Raw genomic sequence first — 16221 nt, 5'->3', positions numbered from 1 at the left:
ATTGATGTTCACAGAAATAAAAAGGAATTGGAAGTATGACGAGCTGCTTGTGGATAATTGATGAAACTTGTTTAATTCACGTCTCTTTATAAGTACTGACTGAAAGTAACTAAAGCCAATACATACATGTATTGGTGTAAAAGTACACTATTTACCTATGAGTTGTAGTGAACTAGAAGCATAAAGTAGCATTACATTTAAAGAGTAACTTCCAGGTTAAAGACACCTGTGAATAAATGTGTAGGAAAATGATGAATACACTACATTTTCAAAAAAATATACAGAAATATACACTACAGTGACATCTGACGTCGTTTTTGTAAGACATTTTCACACATAAAAAAGCCTCGGCACGTGACCTCCCGCGTGTGACGTAACATGGGGGAAACAAGGGGGAGAGCGGCCGGTGTAACGTATTAATAAACATGTATCCCAATGCTAGTTTCGACACAGAAGAAGTTGAACATGAATATTCTAATGCATATGACGGACCACAACCTTATAATTATGAGCCTGCTAGGCGTCCAAGAGACCAGGAGCAGCCAAGGATTAGAGGAAATAACGGCGGGGGGGGGAAGAGAGATGTAATACGGTTTCCTGATAAAGCTGTGGAGAGTATATGCTACAGGGAGGTGGATGCACAACGTACCCAGAAACGAACGCTAGCTCCGGTCCTTTTCCTGTGAGGGAAACTGTGGACTCGATGTCCTGACAGGCTGGTATTTGTGCAACCTGCACAAGCACAATACTGCACCATGATTACAAATGGTGAAATACAATGTAAAACTACCAAAAAATACCAGCTCACTAAAACACAACCGCTCACCCTTTGTGATGTAATATGACGCCTTTGACGTATGACCTTAAAAAAAAAAGCCGTTTTTAAGAACAGAGCTCAAAATTGCTCCTTTCCCTCTGAATTCCTGCCCTTATGTCTCGTAAAACATATCAAATCCTACATTCACTTTTTTAATTGTAAATTTCAAGCAAGTTTAAGCATAAATGTAGGAAAAAAAAACCTGCAAGATGCTCTTTAATGATGTAGACCAGCGTTTTTCAAAGTGTGAGGCGCGCCTCCACTGGGGGGCGCCAGAGAGCTTCATGGGAGGCGCAGCGGGAAAAAAAAACAACGAGAAAAGGTGAAATCTAGCTATTTAACTTCAGCTAACTTTATGCAAGCGGCAACATGGATCGATTTTTTGTGAAGTTACCTAAAGTGAGAGAGGAGACAGCGTCTGGCAGAAAACGTCACTTGCACACTTTTGGCTGTCTGTGGAGACCGAGTTCCCCCACTTCACCACAAAGGCTGTGAAAGTGCTCATTCCCTTCACCTCTGCCTACCTGTGTGAGTGCGGGTTTTCCGCATTGACTTTGATCAAAAGCAAGTACCGGTCAAGGCTGCAGCCAGAGGATGATCTGCGTTTATTCCTGTCTACATTGCATCCTGCATCATCCGCCTGTGCGCATCAAAGACGCACTCATTGTTCCCAGTAAAGGAGGCAAAGTTGACGTTCAGTGTGTTGCCGGGAGCATATAAGGATTTATCTACTACGTTTTAAAATGTTAAATGTTTTTTTTTAAATGTTTAAAACATAAAGATAACAATGTTTGAAAATGTTAATTTTTAATGCTTTAAGTAGGTGACGCTACTCAGCCAATCAAATGGGTGCAGTCAGTGAGTCAGCACGATAGATTCAAACACACACACAGAGACGAGACAGGAGGAGTCATTTCAAATGGCGGAAGGTAGACAGCAAAACTGAGCATTTAATTACACTTTCTCTTCCTGGACCTCTTTGAAATGCAATTATAGCAACAACAATAGCAATAATAATTGGGAGGGGGGGCGCGGCCGTTCTTAAGTTCTCTGAGGGGAGGCTCACCTTCCCACACTTTGAAAACCAAAAAAAACAAAAAAGCTGATTCTCTTTCTTAAAAAATGGAAATAAGGAGCCCCTCTGAGAGATGTGCTCACAGGGGTCGGCAACAGGCGGACCGCGGTCCGGACCCAGACACCGATAATCAATACATTAATAGGGGATTTTTCGGCGCCTCCCGCTTTTTTAAATCAGATTTGGGTGACTTGTGTAATTCGTGGAGAACCGAAGAGTTTTCGTGTGGGTGGGGGAGTCCGTCCATCATTCCGACAACTTCTCACTTCAAAAAAGAAGAAGAAATCTAGACCGCAAAAATAATGAAACAAGCGAGTACCTGTTTTTCCTGGCCAAGGACAGGTTCCTTGAAAACAACACGAGCGTAACGTGTCTTCACGTGGTATATAGCCGCGTTCACACCGGAGTATTTTTCCCACTTTAGTTCCGATATAGTTCCGAAATGTCGCGTTCACACCAAAAAGAGCCGGAACTAAAATGAGTTCATGAGAACCTTTTTAGCCCCTTTTCCGTCCCTGCTAGAGAGCAGGGACTCTCATGCGGCTCTCTTGTGAGAAAAGAGCTATATTTCTGACTGACTGGGCGGATTGCAAACCACGCCCCGTAAAACTCAAAAAAGTGTTGTGAGGCCACCATTTTATTAACCTCGCATTAGCCCAGCGCAGAAATGCAGAGAGACTCATTTATGGCAACACAAAATAAAACATGGGAGCGGTGGAGATGAGGAGGGGTAGGCGTTCTGGCAATTTACTCGGAAGGCTTCAGTAGAAGCTCTACTGAAGCCAGTCCCCAACTACGGGGACTTCCGCCCGGGGATTTTGGGCGGCAGTATACGCCGTGAAGTTGTTTGCGGCCTGCCAGTAAACCCAAAGCAGAAGGAGAAGAAGTGACGTCAGCGGCTTCATTTGCCTAATCCAACCCCAGGGACTTATTCCGGTGTGAACGCGATCTGTACTTATTTCATCAGAACTAAAGAGTTCTGATGAACTAAGTTCTCATGAAACTTTGAGGGAAAAGTACTGCGGTGTGAAAGCGCCTTATGTCTCGTCTGAAAGGAGTGCTGACAGAGAGCACCGGAACGCCGCTCCAGTTCTTCAAATAGCCTATTGCAGTACCCATAAGAAGCCGTACACACCACAGTGTTTACGTGGCTGTGTCTTTAGTTGTAAGCACAGTGGCGATCTGCTGTTATCCGCATCTGGTTAGCTAGCTATGCTAACAAATTTAAAGAGCTTTTCTATAACCAGGTGGAAGAGAGGGGGTCAAATAACCTCAGCTCAGTGAGGTTAAGGCACACCTTGATATGATCATTATAGTTATTAATGAGACTAAAAGAAAAACAGGTATAAAATACTATATGACAGTAACAAAAAAGTTGTTAAAAATAACAAGAATAGAGTTTAAAAGGGGAGTGATTTGTAAAATATCCAAAAAGAAAAATCTGCTTACAGTTCTGTTTCATATGGGTGTTGAAAGATGTATCCATAGATCTCTTCATTTTGCTCTCAAAGTGCACCAGATTGATGCTTTTAAATTCAATATTTAAAAAAATATATATCTTCCAGGGGGAGCATGCCCCCGGACCCCCCTAGAGGAGGTTAGGTCCCCCCCACCCCCCACACTTAAATCATGATAGGATACTAAATAAATTTGCACACATCTTGTGTCCATATCTTTCTGTTTTTGTGGTCATGCCACAACCGTGCACGTTCATGCATGCATGCATACGCGAGTCATGGTAAGATATCTGGATTCAGAGGTTGCTTTTTCTTTGCACAGCATGAAAGAAAGGCGAAATGAATGGGCTGTGATTTTAGTTTTTTTAAGCAGAGGTTAAGTTCAATAATTTGTGCGACCCTCGGAGGATGTTGTAAAAATTGAAAGGAAAAAGGTTCCCCACCCCTGCTGTAAATAATAATAAAAACCCTTGATTTATAACTTAACATCTCTGTCTCCTATTGATCTGAGTATATTATAAAGAATAATTGAAGCATTATAAAACGGACAAGTCAAATAAAGCAATCTGATTGGTTCTTAGCCGTGATATACTGAGCGTATACCACGGGTAGAATTGTAAGATACTTTTCACAAAAAGTCAGTATCCCTCCGCGTCTGAGAAAAACAGTATACCGTTGGGCTGAAAAGCAAAACTGGAACAAGAAAGCAGCGGAGAAGTAACGGGGCAGAAGCCCTCCTTTTTGCCCTCCTAAGGGGGTTGTGGACCCTCCGTTTCGCGTCGGGCTGAACCACGCCCCTTAGCTGTGATATAATGAGCATATACCACGGCCTGTCGTGAGCTATTGCTTAATTATAGCACAGGCCTTTGTCAGATGGTATATTACGCAGTTTTTTTTCTGCTTCGAATAGTTCTCTTTTTTTTCACCATACCTGTGTTTGCATCACTGTAACCAATGAGCAACTGCATGTGTATGAGAATGGCCCTGACACCATTTCAGCCCAGATTTACAAACTCCTGGCAGGACAAGCTCCAGCTCAATTCTCGCACTGAATTAAAACAAAGTGAGTGAGGGACTGCAATATAAGAGGGAAAGAAAGAGAAACTTTAAAACTTTGTGACATCCCAAAGTGCTCAAAATCTGAAACTGATTTTGATGGATCAATAGCATCACATTTTAAGAACTGTGCAGTATGACTTTTTTAGGTCTTGAACCTTGAGGTTTGGCCGCTTGTTTTGTTTCAGGTTTGCAACCCCATGGTCGTTTTAAAAAAAAAATATAATTTTAAAAGTATTTCTCCTGTAACAGAAAATAGATTATAAGGGATCGGGGCACAGAGCTTTGCAGTCGGGTGCATGCAGGTATTCAGGTAAACAGGTGGATAATTCACTCACAGCTGTTTATTGGTTGGTTGTGCTTTGAAGGCTCAGGGGCCACTGAGGTCAAATGGCATCATATTAACTTGGAGAGTGCGTACTAGAGCAAGGGTGGTCTTTCCACCAGGGAAATCTGAACATATTGCACGAATCTGCACAAAGGGGAAATGTGTCCTAGGCACACAGACAAACCTTTAAGCAGCATGCTTTCATTATTAAAGGCTAATTTCCCTAAGAATGTAAGATGTATGTGAGTTACAACATGAACAACACATTTTCCTTTAAAATGACTTCACAGTTATATCTCCATGTGGCAGCCTCCCCCCCCCCCCCCCCGGTTCTCTGGTGCCCAGCGGCTCTGCCGAGGCGGCGGCCATGATGGTGTTGAGGCGTTTCAGAGAGAGGGGGCGCTGCTTGAGCCGGAGGGTGGGGCCTGGCTCCTCTGGGGCCGGCTGTGGAAGGTGAGCGAACCTCTGGCCGTCCTCGTCATACTGGTACAGACGGAGGACACGGCTGGGGCGGCCTGCAGGGGGCAGAGTTTCTGCTCCTCCTCCTCCGTTACTTCCTGTCTCATCGTTATTGCTGTCTGTATCTTCGTCCTCCCCATCTCTACTTCTCTCCTCCTCCCCCTCCTCTCCATCCTCATTGCTGCTATTTTCCTCCCTATCTGCCTCCTCCACCTCTTCCTCCTCCTTTCTCACTTCTGTATTTTCCTCCCCTCCTTCTCTACTTTCTTTCTCCTCTCCATCTTTACTAGCCGTGTCTTCATCTGTTTGGGTTTGTCTCTCTCCATCCTCGCTTCGATAGAAATGATTAAACTGCTCTTCCTTGGCCTCCCCATCACACTCTTCATTATTTCCCTTCAAACCTTTTCCTTCCTCCTCCTCTTCCCTCATGTTGTCACATCCTTCCAGCTCAGTTTCCTGCTCCTCCTGTCAATTTTCCCAGAAGCTTCTCTGAGGTTTGGTGGGGGGGTAATGGTTGAACAATGAGCAGAGTCGGCGTCGCTGTCCCACGCCTGGTTTTCGTACATGGGCGATAGTGTTGCCATGGTGACCTCAGAGCCAGTTGTGCGTTGTCGTTGTGATTGAAACCTCATGGAGAGGTTCCCTAAACACCTGGAGAGGACATGATGGAGATTACACATCTTTTCAGAAATGAAGCCGTTTGCTTTACTCACTTTGACTGTTGTAGATTATTTTCTTTATTGACCAAAAGTTAGCATTACAAACTGCCTTATTTGCATAGTTAAACATCACTTTTTAGAAACCTCAAAAATACAAAATATCTATCAGCGATCCATTTGGGAAGTTACCTGGTGATGTTTATTATTTCACGTTTTTTACAGCCCTGGCAAATTGTATGTCATGGTTTTTTTTGGCATTCATTGGTCCTTTCATTTCAGCATTCAAATGAGTTCTCAGAGTTCTCTGAGTTAGGTAGGGAGGCCCTGAGAAGAGAGGGAGGAAGAACATCTAATCTCATGGTTTCTCTGTCCTGTGTTTATGACTTAGGAACAATAAGGGAAGACAATCTTCAAACTTTGTTCACTTGGACTCAATAATTGGCTCATACAATTTTGGAGGTCAAAGGTCAAGATAAAAAAAAGGTGTCTTGAGAAAACATAATCTGGCAAAACATTTATTTAAAATTCTGAGGATGAAAGAATAATTACCAAAAGTGTTATGAATCTGTTCCCAGTGTAAACAAATGCCTGGACTGACCTGAGGACAGGGGTCATGCTCAGAGCTCCAGCACTGAAGCCAACCACGAACGTCAGCAGAACTGAAGCCGCCACAGCTCCTGCAAAGTGAGCGTCTGAAACACCTGCCTGCATCTCTTCCAAGGACCCGACGTCCCTCCTGAACCTGAACTCATCACGCTCCTCACCTCTGCTGTGTACCTGCTCCTCTTCATCACTGCGCTGACCCACACTCAGCTCGTAGGGCCACAGTGCAGTTCCCTCTGTGTGCTGCAGGAGGCAGTAGTACAGGCCGCGGTGCAGGAGGCTGGGGTTGGGGACCTTCAGGCTTCCATCATGAAGCATGAAGACGGGGTCCATGTTACTGTGGAAACCAGGGGTCTGAAGGTTTCCAAAAGGGGTGTGCCAGTACTGAACCACACCTGCAGAAAGGGTGAGCACAAGCAGGAATGAGTCCTCAAACACAGAAGGAGAAGGAATGAGTTTTGCACTTCCAGTTTCCTTGTCTAAAAGTCCATCGTTTTTATTAAGATTATTGGAAAAAGGTCTGTGGGAAACAGTTTAAGATATTTTCAATACCTTAGTAAATACACAACTCATCACTTTTAAAGCTTTTAAGAGTCTTAAAGAAGGAGATTCCTAATAAAAGTTCAATGTGACTTCAGGGGTTTCCAGGCCTAACGCTGGTGCAAAAAAACAGATGCCTTTTCTGATACAAAGTCACTTCTCCACCTCTCTCCGATAAATACCAAATCACCTGGTGCTGAAACTGCCTTTAAACACTCAAATCAACTAAAACAAGGACACTGACATAATGATGAAAAACATTTATTTTTAAATAATAAATGTTTAACAATAAGAAGCTACAACCCATGGAGCACAGGTCACATGGTACAGCGGGGTGAATGATGCTGATGATACACTCGTGCTGAGAAGCCTGTGTCCGTCCTCTTTACTGACCTGCTTTCTTTCCGTCTCCACAGTTCAGAGTCAGCTCTGCCTCTGGTTGACCTTTGACCCTGCAGGTTGGTGCAACGCTCACAGAGCCGCGGCCATCAGCGGCGCACAGAAAGGCAGTGAAAGTTAACCACCTGGTGAACATTCTGAACATACATGAAACAATTCAGTTGTGTTTATGGTTCTCAGTGAATTACTCTTGCAGCATGAAAACTCTGATCCAGCTACGAGCTCTGTTAAAAGCAACTCCAGAGAGAGTTCCAGACACACAGAGTGACGGTGCAACATTCATCACACAAACAGGACTTCACTCTCTCGTGGTTTGATCTTAAATTACACAGTGTGCTAACATGTTTCACATTATAACTTTATAGGGAAGAAATATATATAAAAACGTAATATCACAATGAAATTAAATGTATTGTGGTGCCGAGGAAAGGGAGTCGGAGGCAGTGTGTTTAGAATGGAGTTCCTCTCTTTATTATAGGTTAACATCCAGAAGGTAATACACGTCTGCTCTGCATGACAAGCTAGCAGGACTGAATAGCTACGGGTGTTCCCACTAAAGGGTACGTGTAGCAACACAACAAGCAAGGTGAATTATGGTCCACAATATGGTGTCACCACAGTATTTTGTATTACATTTTGTATGTAAATATGCAAATTAGAAGTGTTCTCAATACAACAATTTCACTGCATTTGTGTAACAGAAATCTGAACATTTCATAAAGACAGGTTAAAAATTCTTGTTTCGTTGTTGTTGACGCATTAGAGTCAAAGGATGAAACAAAAGGGATTTTTGGACGTATATTTGTATAACTACATACCAACACTGACAACAGATATAAAAGGCTCAAAATCAGGCATTAACAGAAAGGACTGAACAACCTATGGTGTATGTTAGGGCTACTGAAGTGGAGATTTAGGCCACAGAACAATAATAATTAAAACTGTGGTCGCACATGTGCGCGCAATGATGAGCGGGCCCTCGCGTCCGTGCGCCTGTCGGGGAGGGCAGCCAGTCGTCCCGGCGTCAAGCAGACGCGCGCGAGTCCTGGAAAATGAGCCGTTTCTCATTTCTATAATTTTCGCGTCCCAGACTCCCAGGTCCTCCGGCAGCGACCCGGAAACGGATGTCGGCGCGCCGTCTCGAAGGAAAACAAATTTCTCTAAAGGCTCGTCGAGGATCGATCATCGAGGAGGCTGTCTGGAGGAGCCGTAACCGAGGATACACTGATTTAGAGGAGAAAGGAGAGAGGAATCTCTGGAGGAGCTATAACCGAGGGTACAAAGATGTAGAGGAGAGACGAGTCTCTCTGGAGGAGCTATAACCGAGGGTACAAAGATGTAGAGAGAGGAGAGAGGAGTGTCTCTGGAGGAGCTATGACCGAGGGTACACTGATGTATTCTCCGGAGACGATTTCAGCCAATAGTGATGTTTAAAAGAGGTGTGACGCATGGCTTGACTCAACCAAGCACAGCTCTGCAAACTGTTCCCGTTTTGATAAGTTATTTGAGATGATCAAATGCGCATCAGACTTTCTGCCCTTTACCGTTTGTTTACTCACTAATCACATATCCCCTGGATGTTAGGCTATTTTGTTTTTAATACAACTGCTTTCATTGTGAGGCGATGTTTACAGTGAGAAAAGCTGCTGAGGTCAGTGCAGAAAGCAGAACAGTGTGTATAATATATATCGCCCAATAATATATGTGACAGGCCTACATTTCACACTTTATTTGTAGGCTTTAGGAGATATCTACAAATAAACAGTAGATATCTTTCATGAAACCATATAGTGCTTCACATAATAAAATATACAAGGGCTGTACCCTGATATTTAGTATATGTTTTAGGAGCTCTTTGTATTAGTTGTACAATGTGTGTGTGTGTGTGTGTGTGTGTGTGTGTGTGTGTGTGTGTGTGTGTGTGTGTGTGTGTGTGTGTGTGTGTGTGTGTGTGTGTGTGTGTGTGTGTGTGTGTGTGTGTGTGTGTGTGTGTGTGTGTGTGTGTGTGTGTGTGTGTGTGTGTGTGTGTGTGTTGATGTGGCAGGCAGACAGGCAGGTGTCAGTAGGTTATCTGACATATAAATGGTCAAAAATTGTACATTCTCCGTTAGCCTACGAGCTCCCCATTCGAGCGAAGGACTATTCCATCTCAATGTAGCATGACATTGGATATGCGCTTAGCTTGTCCTGGATTGGAATTTTTCCAAACATTTCCCTAGAAGGAGTTTGCAAAAATGTGCTTAAGATGCATGGGAAACGCACATATTTGAAAATTGCCGAGTTTTTGGGGGGCGGGGCTAATGGAAGGAAATTTAAAATATGTCCAGATTCATAAGAGCAATGTGTATACTGCTTTTCCTGAATATTGGAAAACCTATATGCGAGTAGTTTGGAGTAATTTGGAGTAATTTTTGGCATGTAAATCGTCAAAAATTGTGTATTCGTTGTTAGTTTACGACCTCCCCGATTGAGCTAGTAACTATTTTCTTCGCAATTTAGCATTACATGGGATATGGGCTGAATTTGTCCTGGATAGGATTTTTTTTCCAAAATGTCCCTATGAGGAGTTCGCAAGAATGTGCTTAAAATGCAAATATTTCAAAATGGCCGACTTTCTGGGGGGCGTGGCTAATGAAAAGCAATTTGAAATATGTGTGAAATTATAATAACAATGTGTATACAGCGTTTCGTGAATATAGGAAAAACTATATGCGAGTAGTTTGTAGTAATTTGTGACATGTAAATCGTCAAAAATGGAACATTCTCCGTTCGCTTACGAGCTCATAGTTTGAGCGATCAATTATTCCTTCGCAATTTAGCATCACATTGTATATGGGCCGAACTTGTCCTGGATTGGAATTTTTCCGATCATTCCCCGAGGAGGAGTTTGCAAAAATGTCCTTAAAATGGATGAAAAACGCACATTTTTCAAAATGGCCGGCTTTCTCGGCTAATGGAAGGCAATTTGAAATATGTCCGCAATCATAAGAGCAATGTGTATACAGCATTTCGCGAATATCGGAAAAATTAGAGTAGTTTGGAGTAATTTGCGACATGTAAATCGTCAAAAATGGTGTATTCGCTGTTAGCTTACGTCCTCCACGATTGAGCTATCAAACATTTTCTTCTCAATTTAGCATCATATTGGATAGGGGCTGAACCTGTGCTGGATTGGAATTTTTCCGATCACTCCCCTAGGAGGAGTTCGCAAGAATGTGCTTCAAATGCATGAAAAACACACATTTTTCAAAATGGCCGACTTCCTGGGGGGCGGGGCTAATACAAGCTATTTACAAATATGTCCGCAACTCCATGAGGAATGTTTGTGCCAAAATTCGTGAAGTTCTGAGAAACTATATGTGACTACCACACAATAGGGGGCGCTAGTGAGCAGTTTTTTTTGAAAGATTACGTTTTTTTTTACATTCTCGAAAAGGTCGTGGGCTTTGATGTGTCTCCCAAGTTTTGCATTCCGAAGCACATTTTAGGACATCGTCATAAAAAAAAGTACAGGCCACGCCCACATTTGTCCTTCGTTGTGACACTTTAAATATAAATTCATACTCATCCCCCAGATTATGTCTAAAATAGAAATCAGTTCATGATTTATACATTCAGAGAAAGAGACAGAGACAGATGATGTGGAAGGCAGAGTAGCTTATCTGACATATAAATGTTGGAAAATGGTACATTCTAGCCCTTGAGCTTCCCGTTCGAGTGACTGGTTATTCCTTCGCAATTTAGGATCATATTGGATTGCCCCCTATAGTCCAAAATGAAAATACTTTGGTGTGCCTATTCCCCAAGACAGACTGAACCTATCCACCAAAATCTGTGGTGAATGGATACATTGTTGATGAGTTATGAGCGTTTCTTTCTAAGCCCCGCCTTTTTGCGACTACGTTTTGGTTCACGGTGGCAATATTTATCGTCTGAACATGCTCATTTTCTTGGGTAATGTGTCTGACCCTCCACCGATGCTGTATAACAATTTTGGTGTTGATAAACAGAACATTTTAATTGAAGTTAATATTTCACTGTTTTTGTAAATGATGCTAATTTTAAAAAAAGTTCCAAGAGGATTATTTGTAGAGCAGGTCCACCCGGATATGTGTGCAAAATGTCAGGTCATTCGGAGTTACGGAGCGACTTTGTAAATGTATTCCAAAATGGGATTTTGATAGGCCTCTCTGAAGAACCAGCACCTTACCGTGGTAGAGAGGTTTGTGTGCCCTGATGAACCTGGGGGCTGTGTTGTCTGGAACCTTGTGTTCCTGGTAGGGTCTCCCATGGCAAATTGGTCTCAGGCAAGGGACCAGACTAAGATTGGTTCAAAAGACCTCATGAAAGACGACACACGAAGTGAGGATACCCGGCCCGGAGGAAGCCCGGGGTCCCCTTCTGGAGCCAGGCCCAGAAGGAGGACTCGTCGGCGAGCGTCTGGTGGCCGGGCTTGCCACGGAGCCCGGCCGGGCACAGCCCGAAAAGGCGACGTGGGCAACACCTCCGCTTCTCCGTCCCGCGGGCCCACCACCTACGGGAAACAGCGATGGGGTCGGGTGCGCTGCCAGAAGGGTGGCAGTGAAGGCAGAGGGTCTCGACGGACCAGACCCGGGCGACAGAAGCTGGCTTTGGGGACGTGGAACGTCACCTCTCTGGGGGGGAAGGAGTCGGAGCTTGTGCGGGAGGTGGAGCGTTACCAGTTGGATCTGGTTGGGCTCACCTCTACGCACAGCGTCGGCTCTGGAACCTTACTTCTGGATAGGGGTTGGACTCTATTCTTCTCCGGAGTTGCTCAAGGTGTGAGGCGCCGGGCGGGTGTGGGGATACTCACAAGTCCCCGGTTGGGTGCTTCGTTGTTGGAGTCTACCCCAGTGGACGAGAGGGTTGCCTCCCTACGCCTGCGGGTTATGGGGGGGAAAACTCTGACTGTTGTGTGTGCTTATGCACCCAACAGCAGTTCAGAGTATACGGCCTTCTTGGAGACCCTGGAAAGAGTCCTGTATGGGGCTCCTGAAGGGGACTCTTTAATCTTGCTGGGAGACTTCAACGCACATGTGGGCAATGATGGAGACACTTGGAGGGGAGTGATTGGAAGGAACGGCCCCCCTGATCTGAACCGGAGTGGTGGTTTGTTACTGGACTTCTGTGCTAGTCATGGATTGGCCATAACAAACACCATGTTCGAACATAAGGATGCTCATAAGTGTACGTGGTACCAGAGCACCCTAGGCAGAAGGTCCATGATCGATTTGGTTATCGTATCATCGGACCTGAGGCCGTATGTTTTGGACACTCGGGTAAAGAGAGGGGCGGAGTTGTCAACTGATCACCATCTGGTGGTGAGTTGGGTCGAGTGGCGGGGGAAGCCTCTGGATAGACCTGGTAAGCCCAAACGTGTAGTTCGGGTGAACTGGGAACGTCTGGAGGAGGCCCAAGTTCAGGAGGCCTTCAACTCACACCTCCGGCGGAGCTTTTCGGGCATTCCTGTGGAGGTTGGGGACATTGAACCAGAGTGGTCGGTGTTCAAAGCCTCTATTGCCGAAGCCGCGGCGGGGAGCTGTGGTCTCAAGGTCCTAGGTGCCTCAAGGGGCGGTAACCCTCGAACCTCCTGGTGGACACCGGTGGTCAGGGAAGCCGTCCGACTGAAGAAGGAGGCCTTCAGGGATTTGTTATCTCGGGGGACTCCCGAGGCAGTTGCAAGGTACCGACAGGCCCGAAGGGCAGCAGCCTCAGCCGTGGCCGAGGCAAAGCAGCGGGTGTCGGAGAAGTTCGGAGAAGACATGGAAAAAGACTTTCGGGCGGCACCAAAGTTGTTCTGGAAAACTGTCCGACACCTCAGGAGGGGGAAGCAGGGAACCATCCAAGCTGTGTACAGTAAGGATGGGACGTTGTTGACCTCAACTGATGGAGTGTTAGGGCGTTGGAAGGAGCACTTTGAGGAACTCCTGAACCCGACAACTCCGCCCTCTATGTTAGAGGCAGAGCTGGAGTATGAAGGGGGATCGACACCAATCTCCCGGGGGGAGGTCACTGAGGTCGTCAAACAACTTCACAGTGGCAAAGCCCCGGGGGTGGATGAGATCCGCCCAGAAATGCTGAAGGCTCTGGGTGTTGAGGGACTGTCATGGTTGACACGTCTCATCAACGTTGCGTGGAAGTCGGAAACAGTACCGAAGGAGTGGCAGACCGGAGTGGTGATTCCCCTTTTCAAAAAGGGGGATCAGAGGGTGTGTGCCAATTACCGAGGCATCACACTACTCAGCCTCCCCGGGAAAGTTTACTCTAAGGTACTCGAAAGGAGGGTCAGGCCGATTGTCGAACCTCAGATTGAGGAGGAACAATGCGGATTCCGTCCCGGTCGTGGAACGACGGATCAGCTTTTTACTCTCGCAAGGATCCTGGAGGGGGCCTGGGAGTATGCTTATCCAGTCTACATGTGTTTTGTAGACTTGGAGAAGGCGTATGACCGGGTTCCCAGGGAGTCACTGTGGGAGGTGCTGCGGGAGTATGGGGTGAGGGGGTCTCTACTCAGGGCCATCCAATCTCTGTACTCCCAAAGCGAGAGCTGTGTCCGGGTCCTCGGCAGTAAGTCGGACCCATTTCAGGTGAGGGTTGGCCTCCGCCAGGGCTGCGCTTTGTCACCAATCCTGTTTGTAATATACATGGATCGGATTTCGAGGCGTAGTCGTGGGGGAGGGGGTCTGCAGTTCGGTGGACTAAGGATTGCACCACTGCTTTTTGCAGATGATGTGGTTCTGATGGCTTCATCGGTCTGCGACCTTCAGCACTCACTGGATCGGTTCGCAACCGAGTGTGAAGCGGCTGGGATGAGGATCAGCACCTCCAAATCTGAGGCCATGGTTCTCAGCAGGAAACCGATGGACTGTCCACTCCAAGTAGGGAATGAGTCCTTACCCCAAGTGAAGGAGTTCAAGTATCTCGGGGTCTTGTTCTCGAGTGAGGGAACAATGGAGCGTGAGATGGGTCGGAGAATCGGAGCAGCGGGAGCGGTACTGCAGTCTCTTTACCGCACCGTTGTGACGAAAAGGGAGCTGAGCCAGAAGGCAAAGCTCTCTGTCTACCGGGCCATTTTCGTTCCTACCCTCACCTATGGTCATGAAGGATGGGTCATGACCGAAAGAACGAGATCGCGGGTACAAGCGGCCGAGATGGGTTTTCTCCGCAGGGTGGCTGGTGTCTCCCTTAGGGATAAGGTGAGAAGTTCGGTCATCCGGGAGGGACTCGGAGTTGAACCGCTCCTCCTTCGCGTCGAAAGGAGCCAGTTGAGGTGGTTCGGGCACCTAGTTAGGATGCCACCTGGGCGCCTCCCTAGGGAGGTGTTCCAGGCACGTCCAGCTGGGAAGAGACCAAGGGGTAGACCTAGAACCAGATGGAGGGATTATATCTCTTCTCTGGCCTGGGAGCGCCTTGGGATCCCCCAGTCAGAGCTGGTTGATGTGGCCAGGGAAAAGAAAGTTTGGGGCTCTCTGCTGGAACTGCTACCTCCGCGACCCGACCACGGATAAGCGGGAGAAGATGGATGGATGGATGGATGGATTTTGATAGGTGGCGCGAGCAAGCACGTTGGAATATTTTAACCCATTGACTCCAGAATGTTGCAATTTTTACCGGTCCTGGCGTCCGTGCAAAATTATACAACTTTTTGAGCATCCTAAAGCCCTCAAAAACAGGAAAGATGGCGTATAATAATACCACCAATAACAATAGGTTCCTCGCACTTCGTGCTAGGACGCAGTTGGGTAAAGGTAAAGGGGAAAATCTTTAGCTAATTTATATCACTATGTAACTTCCCCAATTGATGACATTCACAAAAACAATCTTTTCTCAGAGTTATGTTTAAATATTAAAATGCAGCTTTGTATAATGCAAAACTTCTGGAGAATTTAGGGCAAATCCTGGACACAAAAAGTAGTAAGATTTACCTTTTGGATGTTTTTTTATGCTTTGTTCCACATATCTAAAGTATAGTCACTATAGAAGTGCAAAGATAAAAGAACATTTTGAAAGGGGACATGTTGAAGAGGTAAAATAACCCAAACTCAAAATGTATCAGACCATGAATAACAATGTTTTTGCTCTAGTGTCTCGCCTATGTTGCGATTTCCATTTGTTTAGCTCTCATCTAGTGAGAAACCCCAATAGATTCACCTTTCAGTGTCATAGTGGGCTGGCTGACCACAACATGCTGTACCTGTTTTAAGGGAATTAACCATTTAAGAAAAATATAAAATCCAAATTAAAAATGCACTTCTCTGAAGTACCAGACAAAATGTGAGGGATGTTCAACAAATAAAGAATATATATCATACAGAGTGCGATATTTACCTCTGACAGCTTGTGTTCTTCTAAGCGCAGCTGTGTTTCCTTAGTGTGAACATATTGTCTGATGGAAGAGTCTCCTCTGCAGAGTGTAAAGTGCAGTCCTCACATGACAGGATGATGATGATGTTAAAGATTAATAGCATCTCAGAGGCAGAGACACAGTTTATAAAGTCAACTTTCTACTGTTCTACAGCAGGTCTCTATGTTAGCTGGAGCTAAGGTAGATTTAACATGATAATGTGCCCTCCAGTTTCCCTCTGTGTAAAGAACATTTGATAAGGTGTCCTTTAAGGTTCCCGTCCAGAGAAGAAGGCATGTTAAATCTCAGCCACTGTGATATTCCAGTGGAAAAGCATAATCATTTGGGGTGCTGTTTCTGAAGAGAAAATGTGAGGAAGTGGCCTCAAAATGTCAGTGCAGAAAACATGACAAAGTGTCTTTTACATTTGAGAAGACATCAGAGGGCACTGGTTGCATTTCCA

General features: G+C 45.4%; 1 protein-coding gene across 2 annotated transcripts; it reads right to left on the bottom strand.

The window, feature by feature from the left end:
* Positions 1-5079: 5079 nt before the first annotated feature.
* Positions 5080-15793, bottom strand: LOC307035297 (uncharacterized protein). Of its 2 annotated transcripts, XM_079674429.1 has the most exons (4): positions 15743-15793; positions 7388-7530; positions 6450-6849; positions 5080-5843 (listed from the first exon to the last, which is right to left on the bottom strand). In XM_079674429.1, exons 2-4 carry the CDS (start codon positions 7527-7529, stop codon positions 5618-5620), a joined length of 768 nt encoding a protein of 255 aa, XP_079530555.1. In that variant the 5' UTR covers position 7530; positions 15743-15793; the 3' UTR covers positions 5080-5617. The 2 variants fall into 2 exon arrangements, with proteins under 2 accessions (XP_079530555.1, XP_079530554.1); XM_079674428.1 differs by lacking the exon at positions 15743-15793 and having other exon boundaries at positions 7388-8389.
* Positions 15794-16221: the final 428 nt, after the last annotated feature.

This window comes from Notothenia rossii (genome assembly GCF_949606895.1).
Source record: "Notothenia rossii genome assembly, chromosome: 4".
Taxonomy (NCBI): domain Eukaryota; kingdom Metazoa; phylum Chordata; class Actinopteri; order Perciformes; family Nototheniidae; genus Notothenia; species Notothenia rossii.
The sequence above is the reverse complement of the archived record's forward strand: the minus strand, read 5'-3'. Positions and strand labels throughout refer to the sequence as shown.